Source organism: Hemiscyllium ocellatum, chromosome 22, assembly GCF_020745735.1.
Source record: "Hemiscyllium ocellatum isolate sHemOce1 chromosome 22, sHemOce1.pat.X.cur, whole genome shotgun sequence".
NCBI classification, from domain to species: Eukaryota; Metazoa; Chordata; class Chondrichthyes; order Orectolobiformes; family Hemiscylliidae; genus Hemiscyllium; species Hemiscyllium ocellatum.
Genome location: NC_083422.1, coordinates 35,403,718 through 35,421,597, shown reverse-complemented (window position 1 = coordinate 35,421,597; position 17,880 = coordinate 35,403,718). Strand labels below are relative to the sequence as shown.

Below are 17,880 nucleotides of genomic sequence, written 5' to 3'. Positions count from 1 at the left end.
GGTGAAATTATTCTCCATTAAAAAGTTATTAATGATATCCTCTCCTTCAATATATGCCATTCTATATTAAAGGATCAGATAATACAAGTTGCTCTTGTTGAATTAACAGTCTGAATTTCTTTAGTAGACAAGATTCTCAAGAAGACAACAGCCAAAAACCTATCATGACTAGTGTAATAAAGCTACATAATTATCCAATTTACAATCTATTTTTAGAGTTTTTGACTAAGGAATCTAACTATACCAAACCTATCGCCTCTTCATAGGCCTCTCATTGTTAATACATTGTTTAATGTAAATATTTGATCGCATTGTACTTAGGACAGATACCATTCCAAGCCATTGATATTATTCCTTCTCCATTTAATTTTCACACCTGAATTTTCCATGTTTTGCTCCCTGACAACTGTAAACCTAATGATATTGTATTCATTGTTTCCTCAATGATACCTCACTGAAATATCTGTCATTTGTTCAAATTCATTCCCCAGAGAAAGGTCCAGCACTACCATTTTCCTGGTTTTTTTTTTAGATTAGACTTACAGATTAGACTTACAGTGTGGAAACAGGCCCTTCGGCCCAACAAGTCCACACCGACCCGCCGAAGCGCAACCCACCCATACCCCTACATTTACCCCTTACCTAACACTACGGGCAATTTAGCTTGGCCAATTCACCTGACCCGCACATCTTTGGACTGTGGGAGGAAACCGGAGCACCCGGAGGAAACCCACGCAGACACGGGGAGAACGTGCAAATTCCACACAGTCAGTCGCCTGAGTCGGGAATTGAACCCGGGTCTACAGGCGCTGTGAGGCAGCAGTGCTAACCACTGTGCCACCGTGCTGCCCACTAATTGCAAATGGTTGATTGCAAATATACTGAACAAGAATATTCTCATGTACACAGTTCAGAAATTCCTCTCAGTTGTTGGGTGGAATTTTAAGGGAGCTAAGTGACATGGACTATACATACAAACAAGGAACAAGAGTAGGACACACGGCTCTTTCAGCCTACACCGCTACTCAATAAGATCATGGTTGATCTAGTTTTAATCTCAAATCAATATTCCTCCTATGGTGAGATGTGTGGCAGAATTAGGCAACAAGTCCAGGGAGGCCCACATCAACATCAGGAAAAACTCTCAACATTTCTATCTTTTATAAGCAGCATGGCAAGTTTCACCCTAGACAATGGCCAGATGTCAACTGATAGGGATTGTTGTGATTCTGTTCGCCGAGCTGGGAATTTGTGTTGCAGACGTTTCGTCCCCTGTCGAGGTGACATCCTCAGTGCTTGGGAGCCTCCTGTGAAGCGCTTCTGTGATCTTTCCTCTGGCATTTATAGTGGTTTGAATCTGCCGATTCTGGTTGTCATAACCTCAACATCAAGGAGAGGGAAGCACTAAAATCATTAAGAAACGATAAGAACATAATCATACTACTAGCAGACAAAGGCAGAATGATGGTCATCCTGAACAAAGCAGACTACATCCAAAATGCGCAATAACTACTTGCAGATACCAACACCTACCAAAAGAGGGAGCTTGACCCCACCCCACAGCTCACCAGTAGGATAACCAACACACTGAGGAATCTACAAAAAACAGACAGATAACCAGGTTTGACCTACAAAGAATGAAACCTGAAAGCAACAACACCGCAAGATTCTATGAACTACTTAAAGTGCACAAACCAGACATCCCACTCAGACCCATAGTATCACTACCAGGGACACCATCACACAAACTGGCTAAAGAACTACAGCAGAAACTGAAACACCTGATCAGCGGATTCAGACACTCTACACAATCAACACAGGAATTCATGGACATCATCAGAAATATACACATAGACAAGGAAGAAACCATGGTCTCATTCGATGTAACGGCACTGTTCACCTCTATCGACAAAACTCTAGCCAACCTGCTGGACATACAGAACAGACAACAGGACATTGAACTTATCAACAACGATGGCATACTCAAACTATTGGACCTGTGCCTCACAACACACTTCACATTCAACAACCAAATATATGAACAAATCAATGGCACACCCATTGGCTCACCCATCTCTGGACTCATAGCAGAAGCGGTAATGCAAAGATTAGAACAAACAGTCTTACAGCAAATTCAACTCTACAGTGTGGAAATGGGTCACTTGCCCCAAAGGATCCACACTGACTCCCCGCAGAGCATCCCACCTAGACTCATCCACCTACCCTATCTCTGTACCTGTACATTTACCATGGCTAATCCAACTAACCTATATAGCCCTGGACATTATGGGACAATTTCGCATGGCCAATCCATCTAACCTGCACTCTTTGAACTGTGGAAGGAAACCGGAGCACCCAGAGGAAACCCATGCAGACACAAGAGAATGTGCAAACTCCATACAGACAGTCACCCAAGGCTGGAATTGAACTAGATCCCTAGTGCTGTGAGGCAGTAGTGCTAAACACTGAGCCACTGTGGAACTTACCCTGGCTTTGTGGAAAAGAATGACATTGATTTTCTTCCTATAGTACTGCATATACCTCCACACATCCGAAAGTGCGTTCACCCAGGCAGGACCCTCAGACCCAGGTTGGTATGTTGGGAAAATGACTCAGTTCTAACACCTTGCTGCATTGCATTCAAAGTCATCCGTTCAACAAAACACGTCTGCTTTTTTTTAAACTTAGTTGTGCTTCTAAGACTCAGCTGCAGCAAATCACAACAATATCTTGGCCATATGGTCTGACTGCCATTAGTTCCAATCGTTTATGTTCCAGGCAGACACCTAGATTTGATTGGTAGTTTGAAAATTTGATTTGTAATTTGAAATTTTTATGATAGGTTATCAGTCAAAGTTCAAGTAGCTGCTGAGTAAATCTGAGAAACCACACTTCCAGATAAAGGTGCACAGGGAAATGCTGAATACAGAGAAACACCGACTACAGAAGTACTTTGTGGAACCGATAGTTGCTGAGAATAAGCTGATTACATTTTCCTTTGAAATCATATCTGATAATTAACATGTGGTATTCCCAATTGATGATATGGGGAAAAGTACAATTTAATCTCACAGCAGCAATTCAGTCCCATAGAAACACTGCTAACAAATCACGGACATTTTCAGAAAATGAAGTGAAATCTGTGGCATTACATAAACTATGAAATAATTTGGGGTTAATTGACCATGTCCTCCAGCTGACAACCACAGAGTTTCATGCAAGTTTCAGAAGGGTCACTGAGTCCAAACCATTAACTCTGTTGTCTTTCCATAGATGGTATCAGACCTGCTGAGTTTCTCCAGCAATTTCTGTTTTTATTTCAGGGTTCCACTGGTTTTGCTAATAAATTCTGGGAGTCATTAATGTGAGACCTCACATGGCTGGATCTGAGGGAGAATCACTGATAGCAACATCTGAATACGAAAGCAAAATCTAAAGGAAAATTATCATGAACTTGCCAACTTTGGACAGTGGCAAGAAAGAAAATTATAATAAATTAACAAAGGGAAAAGAAAGTACAGATAATGAAAAACTATATCAATGTTCAGCCTTCAAAGGTTCACACATTTTGCAGTATTTTGAAATCGCTATTTACCGCTCACGTTTCTAGCAACCTTTAAATATTTGCTATTTCATTAAATAACATAAGAGCACATACTACAAAATACAACCTCATGACATAACCACTTGTGATAGGTCGATCAATCCTTTGAGTGCTATCCCAATGTGAAAACAGAATAAGGATATTATGCAGTTTGTAGCAAAATATGATTTGCATTCAGAATGGATGACTGGATCTCATAATTCATTTTACACTATCTGCTGTCTTCAACTTATAGATTCCAAAGGAAAAGTTTCAAGGTCAAGGAACAATAAATAATAATACATCCAATAAAGCTCTCTGTTCAGTGTGTTTTTCCATTGTCTGGGGCTTTACTGCAGTTCATTATTTCAAGTCTATTTTCTCAGCTGAAATGCTCGTCTTCAGGTGGGGAAAACAAATAACGGTATCAGTTTGATGAATTGGAACCATACGGAGTAAATAAGAAAGTCTTGATAGAAAGAAAAAGGCCATAGCTCAAGGGAGTCTGGACATGCAACTGCGAAAAACATTCAAGTTGCAATATTTGCTTTGTTGAAAAGAATGATTAGTGAGAAGATCTACACCAACTGGATATTGAAACTACATCAAGTCATTCCACTACTGGTTAATATTTTATAAAATAGTTCAGGTGGTTTATATAGTCACTTCCATTCTCTGACTGTAGGCTATATTGATAATTTTAATGCTAATAAAACATATTTGACAGAATTAACTGATAAGAATCAGTTACTGACTGAGATTAATAGTTAATATGACTACCAATCTGGGATCAGCAAATCAGAAATAGTTTATGATCAGCAGCTCTTGAATTCAGAATTAAGTGTAGAGGCATGAGAATTCTATACCTGACCAATGCATTAGATGCTCCGAGAACCAGGCAGTTATTTTCGGAATCCCATTACACTATAAAAGTTCCACATACTTTTATACAATTTTTAAGAACTTAAATAGACCCATGAGTAAGAGATGGCTTTCTCAAGAGGATCTCAATGTTTAAAACTGGCTGGGACCTGATTATGTATTTCACCTTTATTTTTGCATGACTGCAAAGTAGAATCCAATTTGTAATAAGTCCAGAAGTGTTTATGCAACTACATCTTTGGACTGTGCTTGGAGCTGGATATCACTGCATAATTTTATTAGAACTGTGCTCAAAATGCAATATATATTTAATGGTTTCAGGTTTTCCTGTTGGTAATGAAAGAGCAGTGTTCATCATTCACCTTCATAACAGGTACTCACATAATTTGGACAGGTTTTAGATAGCATATTTTCCTGTCATCAGGTATTTGTTTCTGTATGGTGTCAACACTAGGGAATCTGTGAACAGTGTAAGGAACAGCAAGACTCTTCAAACAATCAGATTGAAGAACCTCCAATGAGGCACACAAAACATGAATCAGAATGCATCAGAAATTCCATGTACACCATGTAAAGAAGTGAAACAAACACTGGAGAACATAGCTATGATTATGAGGTAATGGTAAAAAAAAACTAAAAGATACAGTTAAAAAAATTAAAACCTGCAAAGTTAATTTGCTTTCTTAAGGAATTAAATACCATATTTAAAAGAAAGGTATTTTCAGTACCTAAAAGGTTGCTCAGAAATAACAACATGGTTCAACAGTCAGAACTCTCTCACTATTAGAAATAGCCAGCTCTATCAATATCTTAGTTTATACCAGCACTGACATTGAATACTGCAATCAACAATGTACTCCACGGAGGAGCAGCATATCTTAACATATTTCATATGGATTTCTATATTTCATTCTAAATGCAGTTGCCAGAAATTGCTGTCAGAATTATAACAACAGCAAATGCTGTTAGGCTCATTGTTATTACTGCCACAAATTCTGGGCCATTGTCATTGCTTTTTGAAAGTAATGTGCAGAATTTGATTTCTAATTCAAACATTACTGCCAATGAAGTCAGTAACAATAAAGTAGATTAGAAAAATAGTGTTCGGCCACATAGTGTTACAGCATTTGGAAAACTGCATTCATTTTCTGTTAAAAACAGAAGCATTTGACTGTAAACTCTGAGTTTAATAATTACAAATCAAATTTCTTAATTCTTCTCACAAATCAAGTGAACAAACTGAAGGATAAAGGGGAACAAAATAAAAATCAATTCAACACACCTTTAACATCAAAGAATACAGAATGTTAAACTAAGCCTATTCAGTCTAAAGTCTCTTTACTGTTTTTTATGAGAGAGCCAATGATTTGGCTCTTTCAGAAAATTATGTTTTGGCACGTTTTTTGTAGGCCATTTCATGTTCGAACAATCCATTATAAAAGATGCTAAATTATTGTCCCGTACAGTCTTGATGATGGCAAATTTATTGTAATTAATAATTACTCTCCAGTGAAGATAGGTTTTTCATTATTGCATCTAACTCATAATTTTAAATAGCTTTTATAGATCCCTCTGGTTTTTGTTATTTTTGCACTAAAGTTGCCAGGTCACTGTGCATATGTGCATCTTAAGGGAACCATTTGTTCGCTGCGCTGTACATTACATTTGCTGAATTGAGCAATGATCAGGTATGCTCTTAATCTTCTCTATTCCAGCAAAAGAACTTCAGCCTTCCCAGTTATTCTCTATAACTATAGTCTCTAATCTCAATCTTCCTCGTAAAACTTTCATGTATCCTACCAATAACTTGGCATGATTGACAGGGCACCCAAAAACTACATTCCTAACCTTTTGCTACACCTGCATGTTAACTTTGGATTCCTTGAATTCACACAAGCACCTTTGATCATAAACATTTAAAAGAAGCACATCTTTTAAAAAATACTATGCTTTTTAATTCATACTGTCAAAGTGAATAGCATCATACTTCCCCACATTATACTCCACATGCCAGATCTCTTCTACAAAATTAACCTAAATATATACCTCTGCAGCTACTTATTTTCCTCTTTGCTGCTTACATTGCCACCTAACTTTGTATTGTGAGCAAACCTGGAATATCATTCCTGGTATCTGTCTAATTCATTAATATAGATTATAATAGATGACAGTGTTTCTCCAACAACCAGTGTCAGGCGAATTCAAGAGTAGTTCCCTATTTTGCCTTTCTCCTTTTCGTTGAATGGCATTGTTTCATTGGTTTATTTCCAATTTGCTGAGACCACTTCTTCAAATTCTCCCAAACATCATGTTTATTAGTAAACACTCCCAATTTAAGTGGAGCCCCTTCAATAGAACCAGTACTGGTGCCACTGCTCAAAGAAACAAAATCCTTTCATTACACACCATTCTTGAGCGATGTAGTTAACTGTTCTCACCTGCAATTGTGTAAGTCTTGACAGAGAGTTGGAGGGATCACTTGGCCACATGCTAATAGAAGATCTCAAGAAATCTCCAAGCTTGGAAAGCAGCTTGAACATTAAGGAGAATCAAACTGAATTCTTGTTATAACTTGGTTTTGTCCCCCCCCAAAAAATGAATGAGCTTTCAGAATCCTATATTGTACAGGGGAACACTGGGTGAAAGAAACATGGAACTGGGAGTGTTCCATTGAGATTTTCCGGTTTAAAGTATGAGTGATTTTGAAATATTGTATTAAGATAGTTCTGCTTGCTTTGTTTGAAGTGTACTGTATTTTTGATTGTGGACTGAAGTGGGAGAAGTACTCTTTCAAAACCAAGGAGTGTGGAAAGAATTGATGACCTTTAGAAAAGCAAATTAGTGAAACTCATTGCAAGTCATGTTTACACTGCTGCTTTCTTCAAGAAGTGGGGGAGGCTGCTTGTATTCAGGCTAACATCAGAGGGTGTGCATGAGGTTCATTAGGCAACAGGTTGCTGATTTATTTGTGGAAGTGTGAGCAGTTGTGAATGCCAAAGGCCATCAGCTTGACAACTATCTAATTAGCTCCATGTAGCTGAACAGCTCGAGAGTGTGAACAATACTGGCAGAAGCTTTTGGACTGCAGTGAGAGGTAAATGGTATGCCTTTCTCTACTTGAAAAGCCTGAAGAAAGCCAGTTTCCGTTGCCTCACTAGTTGCTGTTAGCTGTGACCTTTAATCAGCAACTAAGAGACTTTTCAGAGAATGTACCAATTGCTGGTGACTTGAAGAAATGAGTGTAGTGAACCTGGAGAAAAGAGATTTAAAAAACAGAAAATCCTGGCAAGCAAAACAAACATCTCAACAAAACCTGTGGCCTGGGGCCATTGAATTGTTTTGCCAGTTTTTACCCTTCCATGCTTAACATTGTGTGTCTGTGCGTGTGACTGAGTGCACGAGAGAGAGAGTGTGTGTGCGTGAAAGAGAGAGAGTGTGCATGAGAGAGTGTGTGTGCATGAGAGAGTGTGTGTGCGTGTGTGTGCGCGCGCGTGGATATGTGCGTATCCGTGCATTCTGGGGGATAGAGTTTTAACCAATATGTTATATATTTTACCTCTGGTCAGAATATGTTTATTTGTAAAAATTGCAGTTCTTGTTAATTCCAGAAATGAGGTCCTTTTTCTTCTTGTTAGCCTGGGTCTACCTAACAGATAAATTGGGGAATGTATGTACTTTGATAACATTGTAACTTTTGTGACAAATCTGGGAATAGGACTTGATTTCCAACATGCCACCCCAGTGAAGTGTGACAGCTAAACAAAACCTTTTGTTTAAAACACAATCTTATGCATAGTTCTTCCTGTAATTGCTGAGAGTTTCAATTTCTTCACACTGTTACTGGTCTTTTTAGAGGCAGACATAAAATAGTCCATGTCACTATTTCAAAGATGTGCAAGGGAATTATCCCTAGTGTACTGGACAATGTTGATCTTTCAATCAGAGTCGCATAAACAGATCACTTGGTCATCGCCACATGACTGGAGGAGTATGCAGTGAACAAATTGAGTGCCGTATTTTACATATCGAAGTAGCAGTCATTTCACAGTTACTTAATTGGCTATAGTGCTTTAGAATATCCTGAGGACACAAAAAATACCAAATAAATATCCGACTTTCTTCTATTTCTCCAGTTGTTTTAAGTAACACCATTTGTGGGGCTTTCTGCACCACGGTCAATTTGTTATGCACTGCTCATTCTCATCCACCCATCCAGCAAGTATCTTGTAACCGCCAGATATTGCCTTCGTCCACGACACCCTGAAGTCTGTTATCTTTTTAACTTGTCACACACTCCTGCCCCCGAACACTGGCCACCTATAAAATAGTTTACCTAAGCTGAAGTTTATTGCAGGCTTTGGGACACCAAAGTCAGAACCAGATGGAGTCACGCCAGCATTCTTTACAAAGAAGTCTCGCAATTGATTGCCTCGATGTTCACGATTCAAGTTAAGCCAGTGGAGGGGATGTAAATGCTACCAGTCCAATCAGAGGGCCAGCAACTCTAAAGATGTAATGAGCCCACTAGGAACAGTAGGCACTCTGAGGCATCTCCATTTTGAGGCCTCAGAAAGCAAGCAAAGAAAATTGAAATCATAAGGATAATGTAAGCAAACCCCAGTGAGCCATCTAGTGGGGCTAAGGAGGACATACCATGCCCTCATTTCCCTCTTTGACCATCAAGCCTCTGTCTCTAATAACGTGCAAGGCAGTCTTCATGAAGGTGATGGTCACCCTAAGTAGCAGTGACCATGCCACTGTCAGCTAACAATGTGCACATAGGAAAATAATGAATTATCGGGCATTAATTATCTGAAATATCTGCGCACTTGTTCTTCTGGCCATTTCATGATGAAATTTCACAGTAGCATAACTTAGGGAGCTGTCTCAACATGGCTCACTGCTATTCTCCCTGTCTGGAGGACAGAAAGACTCCTGTTCAGTGCCCAGATAACTCTCCCTGTCTCTGATGACTTACCGTGCTGGAATGTCTGCATCTCGGACTCCAGCCCAACAGGTTTGAGCCAAAGGTCCTTGAGCTGCAGACATTTATTGTTGATAGAGTTGGCACGGAGATGGATGATCAGCCATAATCATATTGAATGGTGGAGTAGGTTCCCAGGGCTGAATGATCTATTCTGGCCTATAGTTTTTAAATCATTTCTATGGTTGTCCAGGAATTCCCACATACTTAAGCTATGGCATCCCACCTGTTCTGCCCGATTCATCTCAGATTAAATGACACTATGTTATTTGATAAAGTGTATGAACTGTTATTTTCCAATGGAATTGCTAGACTTCAAACTAGATGGATTGTGGATTAATGAATGAAGAATAAACTCTATTCAATAAAGGTAGCTCAGTGGTTAGCATTGCTGCTTCACAGTGCCAGGGACCCAGATTTGATTCCGGTCTGAGTTGATTGGAGTTTGTACATTCCCATGTCTGTGTGGGCTTCCTCTGGGTGCTTTGGATTCCGCCCACAGTCAAAAGGTGGGCAGGTTACGTGAATTGCCCATAGCGTTCAGGGATGTGTAGCTTAGGTGCACTAGTCAGGAGAAATGTAGAGTAATAGGGTAGGGGAATGGGGCTGGGTGGGTTACTCTTCGGAGGGTCGGTGTGGACTTGTCGGGTCTGTTTCCACACTGTAGGGATTCTATGAAGACTTCACTGCTATATCAAAGTGGGTGTAAATAAATCCACTATAAAATTATTTACAAAAATATTTATATGCAGACAAACAGAATAGAGATTTAAATTCCTTCTTAAGTATTAATATTGCACTATTCATTTATTTGGTATGAGAACAGTGAAATTAGTAAGAAGAGTTATTCTGAAGATAACACTCCATAGTAGCTTGATTTACCAATGCCATTAGGCTGTAACCTACCTGCATTTATGTCTTCATTGAGACGACTGTATTTAGACTGGTCTAACTTTGTCCGACACTTTTCAATAGGTACCCAGGCATACGTTTCTGGACACAGCAAATCAGATGGATGGTATTGACCCTAAGAAACAACAGCAAAAAAAAAACACTGGCCATAAGTTACACAATATTAAGAAGAAAAATTGATTTATTCCAATGTATGGAAAACATGCCCTGAATGAAAAATTACACAAAAACCAAGTGATTTTGAAAAACAAAACACAGTGAAGTCTTACAAATAACTGAGAAAAAAAGCACTAAAACATAAAAAAGCTATAGGTTGTAATAACTTGTACATAAGAGGATGAAACTAAAGCATCTTTAAACTGTAGCATTTTTATTAGTGTGGTGTTATTGTACATGATACCTTAACTTAAGGAAACTATACTTTTTTTTAAACTTAAAGCTGCAAATAATTTACATACACAAAGTTTATGACATTCCAGGTTCCCAAAACAAGTGGAGTTTACGTTGTCAGCTAGATCTTGCAAGGAATAAAGGAAAATCTGAACAAAGTCTCACCAAGTTCCCTGTCAAATCTTACAGCATACACATGAATAGCTGGAGGAATAAATGCTTAGAAGCCAGTTCTCTGCCAGGAATGAGCACATGGTTGATATCAAGGAGAATCAAATGAGGAGAAAGGAATGGGAAAAATAAATATCACAATGGGCACAGGATGAAATGTCAACAAATTTGCAAAGATTCATTCTGCAAGAATTAGATTGTTGATAATGGATGTTTCATGTTGTACATGGTGTAGATTTTACTGTTTCACTTTCTTTGTTCAAATTGCTTTCTAATATTTAAATCACTTACAAGTTTTTTAAAGAGTAAAATGTTCTCCTATTTAATGAAGTTTCATGATGTTATTCTTCAGATATTTGGGTTCTAATGTGAACAGAACCATGTATAGCTTTATGCTTGATTTCTACATTATCTATGTTCAGATGGACATGGTTTTAGTTTCATTGTTGCATTCTGCAAGTGACATTGGAACTATGTTTACATGCACTTAACCGATGGCTTTGAAGAAAAACCTTGCTTTTAAAGCACTGATTTATTCACCTCAAAGAGTAGAAGACAAGAAAAAACTGGGCTGCTGCCTAACAACAAAGTTTTCAACAAGGCAGGGAGACAGATTGCAATAGTCTTTTTTTTAGAAAGACAGGATCATCCATAAGGTTAATGATTATGTAGGTTTCTTGCAGCTGGAAACCAGACAGTTAGGAAGAATAAGCCTGTAAGTGCAGTGATGCAGTTTAGCAGAATCCACAACAATAATGGCAGGAGAAAAGAAATCCTGAGTGGTTTAATTCTGGTAAGATAAAGATCCAGAAACAGAAGGCTATCAAAAGGGGGTGTGAAACAATCTATGTTAAGAGCAGTGTTGTACCTTACTTAGGGGTTTCAAGCAGAGACATTCACTAAAGCATCAAGTGAATGTGTAAGTTTGCCAAAAATAAACCAGCTACAACACTGCCACCAACCAGACAGGTCTACAAGATTTTAAAAGCAAGTACAATATAAAATGAACTTTGAACTTTAAATTATTTGATTGCAATTGAAATAAAAATATATTGTAAATGTTATTTGTTTATAATCATTCAAGAAGGAAATCTCTGTAAACTTTAATAATCTTGCTATTATACAGATTCAATTATATATTTCATACTTAAACATCAGCAATCATACCAAATACTGCCCAAAAATGCATTACAAAAACAGTGGATAAATAGAAATATCGTCAAAGCTGCAATTTCCTTGGCAGAAGGTCAGATATAGTGCTTTGTGCCATCTGATCATATTACTGGCCTGGTATTTATTGTTCTGTATATAATTAAGAACTCAACAGGTAAATTTTGCAGCAGAAAAGTTCAGAATTTGAATCCTGAATGAACTAATAATGTGACTGTTCCAAACATAGCACAATCAAATTATTCACTACATATTGATTTACAATTTAATTTGAAAGAATTATATTTCACTACAAATGACTAAACCTGTTTTCAGTTAGGAGGTATTTCATGTTTTGCATCCAGTTTCTATTTCAACAGAAAGCAATGCAACATTTGACTCATCAAACACAATATAATAGTTTTATCAAACTTTTAAGGTCTGCTTTGATCTTGAAATTCTTTTCTATGGATCTGCAATTTAGGTTACTTGCATTTTGAGAGGGGGAGAAAAGGCCACTTTATCTCCTTGGCGCCTAAACGTTTATAGTTAGAAGACAGTGGCACACTGCCTAAAACAGTTACAACAGAACCACAGTGTTCAGTTTTCAGGTTGAATAACTGTATTCATGCTTAAACTCTTCTACAGGAATTAGTGTAATCCTCTGAAAACAGAGCAGGGTTCAGTACAAAGGTGGCCCTTTAATGTTGGTTATTCCTCAACTGCTGTTAAAAATACATCTTGTATGAGAAAGCAATTTTATTTCACTTTTAATTTGTTTCATATGTTTTATTCCAACATGATTCAATTTTCCTCAGATACACCTCAAAACCATATGACTTCATGATAAAACTGAGTTAAGAGAATTAAGTCAGTCATTTTGATAAAAGCACCACACTTTATAGGGAGTTGTAAGTGCATTTGCCTCTTTGGGCAGAAAAATGTGCATGTACATTAATTTAATAATGGCTAAGGTAAACAACATAAACTTACAGTCACTGTGGAGGATATGAAACCAGCCAGGAGAAAATTGGAATAATTAAGATTTGAGATGACAACGGCATAAATATAAATTTTAACATCAGTTTAGTCAGCGGTGGAGGTGGCAAAGTTAGAGTCATGGAAGTACTCTTTCTTAATAATAAAGAAGACATGGGTCGGGAACTCAGCTCAAAATGAGCAGTCTGGTTGAGCCCGAAACAGTGGGTGGGACAGAGAATGGAATCAGAGGCTGAAAACAATGGTTTTAATTTTATTGGGAGTTGAAGACAATTGTTTTAATTTTACCATTGCTCATCTGGAGGAAACTATGGATCATTCAAGAATTGATTTTGGATAAGTACCTGACAACAATACAAAATATTTTAATATAGTTATGATTGTTTTCAAATTTTTAAAAATTCAATCAATTTCCCTAACAAACACTGAAAGTCTGCTCGTGATAATCATTCAACACAATTCATGTCAAGAACATTCTACCCGAACCTGTGTCAGCTGCCCAGATCTGAGGAAAGCCAAAATATGCAAAAAAGTATTTTTAGACTTTAGTCTTAGCATGTTTCTTCTCCAGATAGTCAACAGTGGAAATACAGAGAAATGCAATTCTATGAACAGAAGTTTTCTCGTCAGCCTTAATAAATGAGAATTAATAATAAGGAATGGCAACTACTGATTCAAACAAAATAGACACCTACTGGAAAACAGGCCCATTTCAAAAACAGAAATATGATTAAGTGTTGCAAAAACTGAATTACTGTAAGTGGATTACATTGTATCACAGTCTTGTCACCAGATAGATTCTACGTCAGTTATTCTTGAAGAATTTTTTTTAATTAAACTTAAATATAATACTTTCTCAATATGGTTTCCATTGGCTTGAATGCATTGCAATATAAAGCAGAAGAATTTCATTAAACTCCAGCTGAATTCATCTCGAAGCAAGGCAGTGCTTCAATTTATTAAAATTCTGTCTTTTCTGTGAAAGAGGACACCAGTAGATTCTTTTTAATAAATGTAGTCAAGGACTTTGTGGCCCCATTCACTTATTTCATTACACTAATATAGATTGACTCAATTATATTCTGGTTGAATGCTTTGCCTCCTATAGCAAGTAACCCAAACCTGTCTATTTTGACTAACGCTGTTGGGAGTCAGGAACTGGACACAATGGCAACACAGGGTGAACAGTATAGATCACTAAATCCAATCTGGGCTGAGGCTGCAAATGCTTTCTTTTAAAGTTAACGATAATAAAATCAAGAGAAAGAAGTCAATTCAATTTAAGTTCCAAACAGCATATTTAGGATAGTGTTCATTAAGTTTAAGTTGTTATTAGTCCAGGGTTGGTGCTTGTTTGTGATGATTTCTGCTAATTGCAATGGTTTATTCAGACTTGTACAGTCTCTAGGTAAATTTCTTTCGCATCCAAAAAATAATTCTGATGAATCAATTTCTAGCATAAAATTGATTTTATGATGCTAGTCACAGATAAATAAAATGATTTCAATATATTATTCCTAAAATTAAAAAAGCCTATAAGGTTGTGTAATTTGTCTAATAATAAAGGGACTTGTATTGCTGAGTGGCCCAAACTAATTTTATGGCTTTTGGATAATGTAGATGCTCACAAGACTCTATTTTTGTTTACAACTTTTTTAAAGCTTTCTGTTTCATTCAACGTATCTCCATTATCTAACCAAATCTCCTCTGTCCTTTGCTTGTGCCCAATACCACATCAGAACATCTATTTTACTTCTGAGTGGCTTCCCTTAATTTCTGTATTCAAAATATTTATTCTTCCAATTGTAGTTACTTGTATTATTTTAATACGTATTTCTGAAAGCTTCTATGTTTAAAACATTTGTGCATACATCTCAAATTCTATTCACTTGACAGCATCAACTGTGATGAAACCATTTTTAAAAAACAACCAAGATACCTAATGGACATCTTTTTCAAAAAGATGGAGTAGAATGGATCAGATGTTTTGGTGACAACTAGGCTGCAGAAGGGGGCAGATTTGCAGGGATATTTAAGCAGACAGAGAAAATACAAGTTGAAGACAAGGAGGATGCCTGGAAGGATAGTAAGGAGGAATGAACTGAAAGGTCTAAATAATAAATGGAAGTCATTCATGACTTACATTCATCCATAGACTTGCTATAGAAAGCCTGGAGGAGCAAGGCAACTCAGATAGCATGTTTCCTGATTTTCATGTTGTGTGGCTTCCGCAAGTTGTGTTCAATTTAATCTTTAGTAATCATGAGCATTGACAGGATACTTCCAAAATAACTGCTGGGCAGTTTATCCCTGGGGAGTTCCTTACTTTACATCTATATCTTTGGCTTTCCACTGTCATCTTTTGCTCTTCCTGCCCAATCTCCTCTCTTCTAACTGTTAAATTTCATCCGGTTCTGACAATTAACATTTTAGCCTGAGTTACAAGTTAACTGCTAACTTAACCCATCACTGCTCACTTCCAGATCATGTCTGCTCCTTGTTTTCTTTGCAGATCTTTTTCTCAAACTTCGTTTCAAAATTTCTGGTCTTATCTGGAGATCAAGACTACACACCTAGTCTGGGCTACAGCATAAGACTCAGCTTCAACTCATCTCTGATCTGTTTCCTAAATTTTAAAGTGACTTTGGTTGACATTTAGCTTGGTTCTCCACCACTATTTCCTGCTAAGCCTCTGATTAGCCAACTTGACTTCAGCCTCACTGACAATCTGGTTCCTGGCCCAAGATTCATGATCCTTAGCCTACATTCTTTTCTTTGCTGCTTCTGGATCTTATGACAATTGCCAATGTTTCTGAGGAGTAACTGATTCTGCCCAATTCTGGATCTTCACTCCTATGAAATACCATCACCAGTGCATCGTTGATGTGCTGTCTTTTATGTAGCTTCTACACTTCATCTATCTATCATGCCTGTCTCTGAACTTGGACAGCAGTTCATCAATATTGCATAAAGAGTGCAATCCCAACTTTATGGACTCTCGTTTATTTCTTACATACAAGCAAAATCTCTCTTCTAATAAACGCTGCATAACCAACTCTGTGAAATTTGAGTTTTCCTCAAGTTTCACTTTTTCTTCGCCCTTTTCAAACTTTCCTTTTAACTCCTCTGAGCCTTTCTCTTCTGTCATTCTGATTCCTTTCATTTCTCTCTTCTCAGATACTTTGCCTCCCAAATCTTGACATTAACAACTTATATAGCAACTTTAAAAAAAACTTTACTGGAGCATTGTATAACAAAATAATGATACTGAGCCACATATGGAGATAGTAGGTCAGAAGAGGTAAAGTTTAAGAAATGTCTTAAGGTGGAAAGTGAAACAACAGATGGAGATGTAAACTACATATCCATTGGCTTAAGGGAGTAGAAATGAGGACCATTCCAGTGGATTAGCTGGGGTGAGAAAGAGTAATAGATTTATCCCAATCATTAAACATTCCTTAACCGTAAGACTCCCATATCAGACTTGACATATCTAGCAGTTTCCTGTTGTGCTTATGTGATCTTCTAAATGGCCTATTAAGACTCTCAAAACTGTCTCCATAGAAATTGATACTTGAATTGCCCTCTTATATTTTCTTCCTTACCAGTGCAACCTCTGGGAGCGAATCTTGGTAACCTCTGCCCTGTTCACTCACAGTATTGAGCCTGTGGACACTGCTGGCAAATTAGTTACAATCATCTCCCTCCATACCTCCTTCAGGAATATCTAATCATGCGTGTTCAAGACTTTTGAAATCTATGAAAATTTTATGGACTACAGGATCACTGAAATTACCTTTCCACTAATGAAGCCTTCAAGAATATCTCAAGATCATCCAATGCAAATTAAATTATTTAAATCTCCACTGCTTGGTGTACTATTTCTGCATACACATGGTGGGCTGAATGTCCACAGTGCCATCACTTCATGATTTGAATAACACTCCTGTAAAATGTCTTGAGACATTCTACCATGTTAAAGGTACTGTAGAAACACAACAGTCTTATTTTTACTGCAAAATATGGGCCAAGAATAGAGACAGTAGCACCATTCAGCATGGAAGGGGAACAATCTAGTTAGACCGTAAGAACTAGGAAAAGCAGTAGGCCATACAGCCCCGAAAGCTTGCTCCGCTACTCAATAGGATCATGGTTGATCTGACTTCCTCAAGTTCACTTTCCTGCCCTTTTCCTGTAACCTTTGATTTCCCAACTGATCAAACATCTCAGCCTTAAATATACATAGATTCTGCCCAGTTGTGGATAATGAAATTGAACTATGGTTACAGAAAGGCACAATTTCAGCAACTTAAGCTTAAAAGTTTGAGAATTCATTTCCTGTATGAATACATCGATAGTTGGTATCATTTTGTAACATCACACTGAACTATTGACACTCACTGTGTTTCACATACAATGGCTACAAATGCTTAAACATTGCGAACAAGTTGAGGACAGACATATTTGATGTGCATTCTCCAATTAATAATTTTTTTTAGAACTCAACAAAAGTATTGCTTCAAAGCAATGAAACAAAAGACTAATGAAACAGATAATAAAAATATTAATGCAAAAACAAACTATGTGCTATTGCCACTGACTGCTGAATCCTTCAGAGGTGTTCAAGTCAGTATAATCTTTTATCAATGAGGTTAGAACCTCATTATTTAAATAGAGTTACTTAAGGAGAAGAAATAAAATCACTATACAATCCCATTTTGCAACTGGAACTTGTGATTAATCTAGATGCTCCTCCAAAATGCAGGAATAGAGCAAAACATATCCATCTTAATTCTTTGTTTGCACAAAC

The 17,880-nt window shown here is 37.4% G+C and overlaps 1 protein-coding gene across 6 annotated transcripts in view; it reads right to left on the bottom strand.

The window, feature by feature from the left end:
• The window catches only part of LOC132826279 (arginyl-tRNA--protein transferase 1), a 209,734-nt gene that overhangs the window by 18,885 nt on the left and 172,969 nt on the right, over positions 1-17,880 (bottom strand). For all 6 annotated transcript variants that reach the window (XM_060842053.1, XM_060842057.1, XM_060842056.1 and 3 more), the window contains one exon: positions 10,356-10,476. In XM_060842053.1, coding sequence (XP_060698036.1) covers positions 10,356-10,476 — 121 coding nt within the window. The remainder of the gene's footprint in view (positions 1-10,355; positions 10,477-17,880) is intronic.